The sequence below is a fragment of the Mesitornis unicolor genome, unplaced genomic scaffold (assembly GCF_000695765.1).
Source record: "Mesitornis unicolor isolate BGI_N332 unplaced genomic scaffold, ASM69576v1 scaffold2827, whole genome shotgun sequence".
NCBI classification, from domain to species: Eukaryota; Metazoa; Chordata; class Aves; order Mesitornithiformes; family Mesitornithidae; genus Mesitornis; species Mesitornis unicolor.
In genome coordinates this window covers 4,462-15,750 of record NW_010198223.1, presented here as the reverse complement: position 1 = coordinate 15,750, position 11,289 = coordinate 4,462, and the positions used below count along the sequence as shown (strand labels likewise).

General features: G+C 40.0%; 1 protein-coding gene across 1 annotated transcript in view; it reads right to left on the bottom strand.

Annotated features, from left to right (window-relative positions):
• The window catches only part of BVES (blood vessel epicardial substance), a 24,483-nt gene extending 13,614 nt beyond the window's left edge, over positions 1 to 10,869 (bottom strand). Inside the window, exons 1-3 of the mRNA XM_010189067.1 lie at positions 10,647 to 10,869; positions 8,288 to 8,412; positions 1 to 174 (exon numbers count right to left, since the gene is read on the bottom strand). The exon at positions 1 to 174 is cut by the window's left edge and continues 38 nt beyond it. Coding sequence (XP_010187369.1) covers positions 1 to 174; positions 8,288 to 8,412; positions 10,647 to 10,869 — 522 coding nt within the window. The remainder of the gene's footprint in view (positions 175 to 8,287; positions 8,413 to 10,646) is intronic.
• Positions 10,870 to 11,289: the final 420 nt, after the last annotated feature.

Sequence of the window (11,289 nt, the reverse complement as noted above, 5' to 3'; positions counted from 1 at the left end):
GATGCTTAGCCTATCATCAACTGAAGTTTTATCTTCTGCAGCATAGGCTTGACCTGTCTTTAAGGTCTGAATGTTGCAGAACTGTCCAGTTAGTCTTTGGAAGAGCTCTGGAGGCACATGAAGAGGTTCAAACATCCTCTTGTAGAGGCTGCTGAGCTCCTTCTCTATCTTGATCTAGAATGCATAAACAAAACACATAATTAAACACAGATGCATTGGTTAAAAAAGAGTAAGACTGCATGCATGTTTTAGTTGCTACGTTTGAGGAACATCTTTGTTAAGTTTAGGTAATGAAAGAAGTGGTAAATGCGTGGCATCTATCCACAAACACTGCCCATGACAGGGTGACCAAAACCTTATCTAAAATCAGCCAGGCTGGCACTGGTGCTTCAGGATGCTGTTCCATCCAAATGGCACATTAAATCAGACACAAGGAGTCTTCTGAGACTTCTGCTGATGTAGTAACAAATAGGATTTGGGCCAGAAATACATAGAAAAAAAAAGAGGTTGCCAGCAATTTTCACACTACACGCACACCTCATTCTGGCCACTTCTCTGGCTCTCCTGGGAGCCCCTTTCATCCCCTAGATTCCTGGCTTACTTGCAGTAGAAAAGCAGTACCATGAGAACCGAAAAAACAAACCCATCATATTGATACCACATGTGATGAGGGAGGAAAAGAAAACAGTGCCAGCTGAACATCCCACATCTAGGAGCCCACCCAAACTCAGGCAGCAGTAATGAGGGAAAGGATGTTGGGTGAAATCCCAAGCCTGGAAGTCTTTCCTGAATGAAGGCAGCAGGGAAGGAGACAGTGCCCCAGCCTCCCCAAAAACAGAGGCAGCCTGAACAAAGCCTGCACATTTGCTAGGAGGAAAACAAATCAGAACAATAAACATCAGATAATGAAAAGATAAAATATATATAGCACAGAGAATAAGAAAAAGCAACCAAGAAACAAGGCAGAAAAAGAAAAGCAGGCAACACTTCAACAAATGAGACTATTCCAAGTTTACACAGTTTTCTATATTTTTTTTGTATTTCAATATTAAAAACGAGAGGAGTTAAGGCAGCAGCACAGGAATCACTTTTCAGCTGACGGTAGCCAACAGTGGGAATCAAGAAACTTCTGGTCACATGGAAGGCAGAGGAAGTGGGGAATCCAGAATGACCATGGGAGGCCCCAGGCTATCTGCAGCCCACGAGGGCTTCAAACTATCACTATTCCCTCCCCAGGAGAGCATTTTACAGAGAAAATATTAGTCTTTAGCCCCTAAGAGATGTATGTACTTCACATAAAAAATAATCCCTGAGCTGTTTTCTGTAGAATTATATGTATGTATGAAACAGTAAACCAAGCATAATGAAGACTTTGGAAAATTGAGGCTTCCTTGATACATCTCAAGTCTACTTAAATACAGAACAAATTAAGCTTAGGCAGAAAATTTCTAGATGTGTGGACCTGTATCTGTATCTGGAGAATTTCACACACAGCCTCAGTCACCCATCTCACATTTGGGCCACTGAATGCCATGGGAACCACCCTAGAAGTGACAATCCAGTGGGCAGAGAGGGTAGGTTGATTCCACAGAAATACTATACAGTTTATTAGATTACTAAGCAGGAAGATATAAGACTGCTTATGTGACCTTACCATTGTAATTTCATGACTTCTCAGCCTTTATACATCCACAAAAGCTCAACAAAAGGATATCCCATACCTGCAGCCTTCACTTTTTACCCAGATAGCCTCAAACTATGAAAAGTAAAAGCAAGATTATAAGCCATGAGGATTTTTATGCAGCCTCCATGTGAAACACATACCAGTGCATGTTTCCAAGGGCTTAATGTAAAAAAGTTCTCTTGAGATCACTTCTGAGAACTTTCTTTCCATTACACATAGCCAAACTTATTGTCAACTTTCTGTACAGTATCTGTGTATATTTGCCACCCACAACTGTATTAAAACATTCAGTTTGTTTGATTTTTTGATCTGTCTATACATAAGCTTCAATCAAACCAGAATTACTGCCTCAAAACATTTAAATAGATCTTTCAATTTCATTACACTGTCAACATTTTGTTGTATGTCTCCCTCCTTCTATGAAATAATCTCTGCCCAAGAAATGCTCTCAGAACCAAGAACAAGAGAGCTAGAATATCAATGTTCAGGCAAGATTAACAAGAAAGTCACAGAATGGCAGAATGGTGGAAGTTAGATGGGACCTCTCGAGGTCATCTGGTCCAACCACCCTGATAAAGCAGGGTCACCTAGAGCTGGTTGCCCAGGACCATGTTCAGATAGCTTCTGAATATCCCCAAGGATGGCAATTCCACAACCCCTCTGGGCAACATGTGCCAGTGCTCCAACACCCTTATAGTGAAAAAGTGTTTCCTTATGTTCAGACCCTCTTGTGTTTGATTTTGTGCTCATTGCCTCTGGTCCTGTCACTGGGATACTGTTGCCCTACTTTGCTACAAGGGCCCATTGCTGGCTCATGTTCAAGCTGGTGTCCACCAGGATGTCCAGGTCTTTTTCTGCAAAGATGCTTTCCAGCTGGTCAGCCCACAGCATATGCTGGTGCATGGGGTTGTACCTTCTCAGGTTCAGGATTTCTCACTTCTTGCTGAACTTCACAAGGTTCCTGTGAACACATTTCTCCAGCCTGTCGCAGTCCCTCTGTCGGCTGCCCAACATTCTGGCCAAATAGCTGCTCTTCCCTGTCTTGTGTCATCAGGGTTCACTCTGCCGCATCATCCAGATCATTAATGAAGATCTCAAACAGGATCTGGCCCCATACTGACCCCTAGGTTACACACTAATACATGCTAGTGTAGTATGTACAGTCCATATGTCCAACTAGACCTCATGCTCCTGATTACCACCCTCAGCCCCGCGATTTAGCCAGTTTTCAATCCATCCCATTGTTCCCTCATCTAGTCCATACTTCAAAAGCTTCTCTATGAGGATTCAGTGGGAGACAGTGACAAAAGCCTTACTGAAGTTGAAAGAGACAATATCCACCACTCCTCATCTGCCCAGCCACTTATTTCATTGTAGAACATTACTAGGTTGGTTAAACATGACTTCCCCTTGGTGAATCCACACTGATAGCTTCTGATAACCTTGTCCTTTGTGTGCTTGGAAATGGTTTCCAGGATTAGTTGTTCCATTACCTTCTCAGGGACAGAGGTGAGGCTGCCCAGCCTGCAGTCCCCTGGGTTCTCCTTCTTGCCCTTTTTGAAGAAAACAGTGGCATCTGCTTTGCTCAAGTCCTCAGGCACTCCTCCCAGTTGACAGGATTGTTCAAAGATTATCAAGTGGCCCCACAACAACATCAGCCCTGGCACTCATGGGTGCATGCTCATGGACTTACACATGCCCAGTACATCGCTTGACCACACTGAATCAATTACTAATTAAATCCTCTACCAGTGACTACAGTTATATGAAAGAGGCTTTTAATTTCCTCCTATATATTCCTTATGCCATAGTCTTTAACACCTCAGAAGACATCTACATGGACAAAACAAAGATTAAATTTAAACTGGCAAGAGAAATTGTCTTGTGTCAGGGATTGCCCTAAACTGTTTGGTTTCAGAATATGTTCCATATATCTGTGAAGTTAGATGACAACTGGTTTTGCCCACCAGTTCTCCAGCAACTCTCTCATTTTTAGCAGCCACACCAATTCAATTTGCACCCCTTTCTATACATGACCACTGCAACTCGGAAAGATAAAATTCCTTTCTCAGATGAACATACAAGTAGCTCTCAAGACTCATTAATTCAAAACAATGCATACAGACCTGAGGACAGGATTTGGTCCTGGAGTGATAATGCAATCCCTTAACTAGCACAAAATTCGGGTTTCATGATGCTCCTCTAACGTATGATACTTAAAAGAGAAAGCACGGATAACCATTTCCTTAAAGACTGATCAGGTTGGACACAGATATATTTCAGACGGTCCCCCCTGTAAAAGACTATTCACCCTCCACAAGCACAGCTGACTGCTCCTCCAGTCATGCCCATGGGTCATATTCCAAACAAGCCATATGGGTAGGCGTAATGTTTTGTTCAGCAGTGGTTGAAATATTCTGGGATGCTGCCAGAGCGCCGAGTCAGAGCTCTGTAGAGACACCGATTAGACTTTCAGCTTTCACTTAGACTAAAAAAGTCAAATCTGTAAAGCTCCAAGGAGTCAAAACCACAGAAATAATCTTCTGGTCAGGAAAGAAACTCACTGCTATTTTGCATGCTTCATTTAATAAAATAAATATTTAACAACTGAACATATCAGTTATTTATGTTGTAATATGACTAACTTGTAATTATTCTTTCATTCTTTCCTTTCCTTAAAAACATCATTTGTGATGACAACTAAATAAAATTGATTTTCAGATAGGCAATACAATAGTTGCAGACAGAAAATCTAATTCAAAATTAGTTCAAGAATTTTTTTTTTCCTTTCTCTACCATTCTATAGTAAAAGCACTATAAAACAGCCTTCAAGTTCATAATAAACAGAATGTGCAATGCAGACAGCTAAAAAGACATGTGTGACTACCAGGCATCACTTCAAGCAAGTTTGCTGATCATGGTCTATAACAAAGAGATTCATATGCTGCTTGGGATATTACCTGGATTCCATATAACTTCAACTATTGTTTAAATTCACATGATTTACTAGGTATTAAGAGCCCAGTTTTCAGAGAATTTGAGTACCCACAGTTCCCAGACCAGAGCTGCAGTGGCAGGAATACAAATCTGAAAGCTAGCCTCCAGTTGAAAACTGTGTTACAGTTTAGATCAGTGTGAAGCAATCTGAATTTTTCTTTCTCACACTACTAGCAATGAAGTGCATCTCACCTATGACTGTATAAAGCTAGGTTACTAATTTATAATGGTTGTGTAGGCTTGTTCTCTAGCCAGTGGAGAAGGATGTCATGATCACATCTTAAACAGGTGTTGGGTGGGTGGGTTGGATTACACTGGACAGCCAGCTTAAGCTGGATATTTAACGTGGAGATGGATGGAGTGAGACAAGGCGATTCCAATTTCTATTTCATAAGGTAGAGCTAGTGTTGAAGAAGTAGAGAACACAAATAATTATTTGTACTCTTTGAAAATGCTCTCAATTGTTAGCCTCAAGTATTATGTGCTCTCACTCAGAGGTCTTTAATTTCTGGCAGCACCCACATCCTGAACAACATAATATTTCAGTACAAGTATCAGAACACCACTGAGACAACCTAAAAAAAAAAAAAAACCAGTCACAGCCTATGTTGAGCACTTCTCAGGTAAAAGCAGTGGATATTCCTCCTACACTTCACTGTTTCCATTCCCTGCACATTTCTGTCTTTAGAAAGCAGTTCAATAGTGCAGAAGATGAAGGAAAAAAAGAGAGATTCAGTAAAGGCATCTGTGGTGGTGGTTTCATGACTTTGTTCTCTATCCAGAATTAGAGATTGTCAAGACCTACTCATTCATTTTTAGAGACAACAGAACCAATACTTGGTTTAAGGTGGCTCTTCCAGTAGTATTTCCAGTCTCACCAGAAGGAGTGTCTAGGAAGTCTTCACATGAAGACTGTTACTGTAAGCTCCAGTTCAAGATCTGGAGCATGGATCTGGGGGCACTGACGTCAACTAAGTGTTGCAAGCTTTACCACCACAAAAATGTATTTGGAAAGAGAAGCAGGCACATCTACAAAGCTCAGGGTTAAATGACAATCTACGACATATGCCAGAGAAGTTCATATATGATGATGTGGGATATCCAGAGTTAGCATTTACATGCAGGTAACTATTTTAAATACAGTTGATTTCAACTACTTATTATCTGTCATTCATTAACACAACTGTAAAAAGTCTCACTGTCCAAGAGAGAAGCTTCATTAGATCTGTGCAAGCACTTCTCCAACGTGCCTGCATGAAGTCAAACAGCACAGTCTGCAGCTGAACCACATCTCGGGTGCCAGAGGCTGGAGCACAGGGTTGCTGTCTATAGGCACAGGTGGAACTCCAGCCCCTTCAGAAGTCCTGCCCTGCTCTGGTTTCATTCACAAGCCAGAGAAGTAGGAAAGTGGCTGTCTGAACAGCTTCCACACCATGGATCAAATTGGATGCAAAGAACTGTTTGGTGTTCCTCCCAGGACAGGGGAAGTACTTATTTAGGCTCTGACAAGAGCCAGATACTAAACTTGTTTATGCAGAACTTCCCTAAACCTGGATGGTTGTCTGTTCCACAGTGTTTCTCATCCCATCCCACCCAAAGATGTTATGCAACTCAACTATTATTCACTCTCAGAAGTGCTGCCCAAATTATGTTCCTCAAATAAAAGTTCTGAAGGAAGGAAAAAAAAATTAAGACTTATCTTACACTAAGCTTCCTTTCAGGTCTTTCTAAAAACAAGATCTTTCTGTATCATCTCACTGTTGGAGAGTGAGCTGAGAATTAAACCTGGAAAGGAACTAGTGTTAAGGTCTGTAGGAGGGTGTTTAAAAAACAAAACAAAGATTTTAAAATAATTACCAAAAAGATTATTACAACAATTAAAATAGGATAATATTTTTAATATAATGTTCATAAATACTGTCATGTCTTAAAATTAAGTGAAAGAAAAATACTGGTTATTTTAAATCTTAATAGTTTAGCCATATTTCTTTGTATATCAGAACTAACTCTTGGTTAAGCTTTAAGTTGTAAAGGTCATGTAGCCCTGCAGATGGCAACCTTTGGGAGAACCTACAGAGGAACACTGCTGTAGGTGAAACCCTTCCTTTGTTAACACATAGGTAGATGAACTCAATTTATCAACTTTTGGACAGCTGCAATTTAAACTTTAGCCTTTTTTGTATGCTGCAGTTGCCCATCAGAGTTTGTTCTGCAGCTGTTTTGACTTGGTGAAGAGCACATTTCCAGCTAGGGTGTTTTTTTTTGTTTGTGTGGGGGTTTTTTGAGTGGGTTTTGTTCGGGTTTTTTTGTATCAGCTGCTACACACTTCCAGAATGTGTCTGATTTTGGGCAAAGGCAAGTTATTCTGATGATAATGTAACCCCATATATATACCTGTAATCTTCACATTATAAATATATCTGCATTAGAATTTGGAGACTACAGAATGTCTTATCACAATTTTGAACACTTAGCACTTCATTAATATTTGATTGGTACATAATAGCAACTACTATATTAAAGACTATCTGATTTTTATGTGCATAAACCAACACAAGACTGGGTTGCTAATAATTTTGCAGAAATACAATATACTTCTGGATTAATAATACTAACAAAATGCCTTGATTTTCTATTGGATATACATTTCGCTGAAGGCAGGGCAAAGAATACAGCACTTTTGCTATACATTTCAAATAAATTTTGAGAGTTCATTTGAAGGTTATCCCAACGCATTCTTCTGAAGGCAACAAACAGAGCTGCAAAATTCCCTGACATGACCCTCAAAACTCAATGAATGCAGTAAATGGGATGTAAGGGAGGATCATCTTAATACTGCTTGTCCCACACCTTACTCAATTTTGCTGCTTTTCTCCAAATGCCACAGATGTTCAAAATGGGTAGCAGTATCTCACTTACCTTTCATTTGCATTAAAAAGTAATATGGCAATATAAAACACATGGGCTAAAGCACTCGCCAAAGCAAAGAGTGTGAAGATCATTTATGAATGGACACCAGCATTTGTTTCCATGTTGAAATAACAGTCTATTAGGGCACTTGTCACTTATCAGTCTCCTTTCACATCACAGAGGATGTTCAAGACTTAAAAGTGAGGTAGGAAAGCTCGATCCCTCCCAAACTCCTAATTTAAAGATTACTGTCCTGTAATGCTCTATTTTAAGTATCTTACTAGGATTTTATTTCAGGAGGTCTGTATGCACGTACATTTGTGGGTGGGAGGGTGAGGAAAAAGACAAAAAAAACCCACCACACACCAACCCCAAACTACCTTATCGGGTCTCTCCGCAAAGAGACAGTGTAATGCCCTCCTCATTACCAAAGCCAAACACAACAGCCCAAACCAGCCAATGGTAACTTTTAAAGTCAAATCACTTTTCAAGAGTATGGGTTTCAAGGAAATAATTATGTACTGCATCAGATCATACTTATGGTCTGGATCCTTCCTGAAGAAGCTGAATTTGTCCCAAAACTCCTGTCTATTCAAGAACTGCTATGTAATGCATTGGTTTGCTCAAACATGGACAGAACTTCCTGTTTTCTTGCATCTTACTAGACTGCTTGTAGAATTCAGCTGTTATACATACCGGTCTTCTTTTATACACTAGGTATATGAAATGTAAAAGGTTGACAACCAAAAACACAGAATTCCAGATCATTATGTCCAAGGCACAACGATAGAGTGTAGCCCAAATGATGAACAATGCACATCCTGTAAGAATTTAAAAAAAGGAAGTTAAATTTCACTGAACAAGAAACACATTTGCAGAAAGCCATCAAGAGTGTGTCCACTCGGTGTAATTACACTGAAAAGCAAGCTTTACTACAGTTAGGCTCTGTGGGTCAATGCATGCAGTGGTAGCAGAGCTAATCACTACAACACTATCAACAGGCACCAAGAGCAGGTTGACAGCAGACTGCAGTCCAGTTGCATGGGACTGCAATGCTTAGATCAGGACCAGGGAAAGCAGAAAGGTGCAGTCCACAATGGTCTGTTAATAAAATGAAGTAGAAATGGGATGAGGAAAAACTGTATCTTAAGCCTCTCAAAAAAGATTAAGCAGCTCACAAAACTTTATTATTAGTATTGCATTACTTAGAAAAACAAAAGAGCCTAGAAATGAATGCTTGTTGTTCATATCAGTAACATTCACATCTATTAGTGAGCAGTAGTTGCACAAAATCCTCCTAGTCATACGCAGATATTTTTTAAAATTTAAAGGATGTGTCATTGCTGCATTTTGACAAGGTCACAGCAGGAACCTGAATTCTCTCGTATGACATAGGCAAAAATTTCAAATACTCTTTTTTTAGTTGCTTTACACTGAAAAATGACAATTGGTTTACAAGATAAGGCATGCTGTATGATTAGGGGTTCTATTTTTAGTGTACAAAGACAATACTTATCAAATGATAGATTATGCACCAGTGAGTCTCTCCTTGATAACTGTGAGCCTATTATCCAACAGAGATGGCTGTAGAGGTCTCAGATATTTTCCCTTAAGCTTCATGGTCAGACAACAAGGAGAAGTTGCCAAATTAGTGTTCCTTCCCCCTTTCTCCCTGAAGATGATGCTGAATTCATGAACTCTGTATTATCTATTCTGTCTGGGTTGTTGACTGGCCAGGCAGCACATACACATGTATCAGAAAAATCAAAACATGGTGACTCCTGATCAGCTGGGTGGTTAAACTGCAAGGGATGGGAGGATATGAGGTCTGGTAGAATTGAAGAGGAGCAATATTGCGGAGCAGCACAGAGGTGGGCAGGGTCAAAGCAAAGGGCACAGATCCCTAGGAACCAGGTTTCATTATTTACGCTGCTCACGGAATAAATTCACTTCCAGCTGCCACCCCAGTTTGGAAAACTCTGGTTCTGTACCTGCTCAAAACACGACAAGACCTACAGAGCAAAGTGACAGGCTCAGCCAGTGCAGAGCTCCTTTTGCTTTTAAAATGAGAACTACACAGATAAAAGGTTTTGCAGTGCTCAGACCCCTGGCCATCAGTGTAGTTTGTTTTAACAAATTACTCTATAATAGCTATAAAATTCAACTGTACAAGTTCTATCATAAAACTGACCTGCACTATTACACAAATAAGCACTCTCACTTAAAAATACTTAAGCATGCTCTGTGTTGTGATATGCTTGGTTTTCTGTTTCTTACACTGCAATGACTCACAACTCCTTCTCCTTTCATCACTAAATACCTTGTCCCACACAAAGTACAGGGGCTTTGAAATAGCTGTGGAACTGCGAGTGTGTTACAAACAAAACCACGCTTGCTCAGTCTGAAGCATGCCAAATTTAGTTATTCCTCTGAAGTCAAATTTTGGTGTTGCAAGATGCCTACAGTAGTGGAAGAAATGCGACTGACTTCAGGAAAACACGGACTGCACTCCATATAGAAAGCCTGTGCTTGTAAATCAGCAATAACACTGGTGACCTGCAAATGCCACATTTGAACCCACACTTAAAGGACACATGAGCCGACATCATGCTTCAAGGAAAGCCTCACCTACCACAGACATACTAAGCCAGTGCACCAGGCAACACACAGTCTCAGTGCTTACTTGAAACCTAAAAATAAGATCTTAAGGATACATAGACTTAACTAGGACTTGAAATTTAATGAATTTTAAGGAGCCTGTCCAATCTGAAGTAAAGGGGGTACACTTGTTTTGAAGTTAACATCTTCATAGGTTTGAAATTAAGTTACATTTCTGGGTAATTTTAAGAGCCTAGGCACATATAACCTTTCTAGAAAGGTATGTCAGGGTCAGAACAGATCCCCAGTTACACCAAAAACACCTTCAGCAGAGTACAATGACCATGAATATGGGCTGTAATTTCACCATGAGCTGAAGGTACCAGCTCTGTAATGGTTACGAACTTCTATTTCTGTCACAGGAAGGCTGCAAATATCTCCAGAATAATGCTCCTACCTATGGTGAGCAGGCCTCGTAGAAAAATCATATGAAGATTCAGAGTAGTTGGAATAACCAGTCCAACTGCAAAGCAAATATTTGCCATGTGGAAAACAAGATGATGAATCTCTTTCCAGTTTTCACATGCAGTCTCATTGAAAGGCACAAGGGTGGCATTTTTCAAGTCTGGAATAAAACCTAGTGGAGTAACAGTGAGTGGGCTCATTGCTGTGGTATTCATCTTGGAAGACTCCTGCAATGAGAAAGGAAAAAAAAAATTACTGTGCATTAAACTGAAATATATTATACCTACAGAGATTTTAGGGCTATTTTCTCTCTTCCCAGGATATATTTTCTGTCATCATTCATGGAAAATATCTACAAGCGCTTTAAAAGGGTAATCTATATCTGTAGTTCAGTAATGCTTTACCATCTCTTTCACCTAACTGCTAGGCTTGAAGAATGGTACATTTCAAAATTTGGACTGTATGTACATAAACAGTGCTGTCTGAATACCAACTACTATGATTGTCATTGCTCAGTGAAACATCCCATGGATTCTTCCTAGTCCGACACAAAGGAAAATGACATTTCAGTTTACCATTTACTGAATAAGTCCATGATCTTAGGTAAATTAAACACTTAAGAGAACTTAACCACC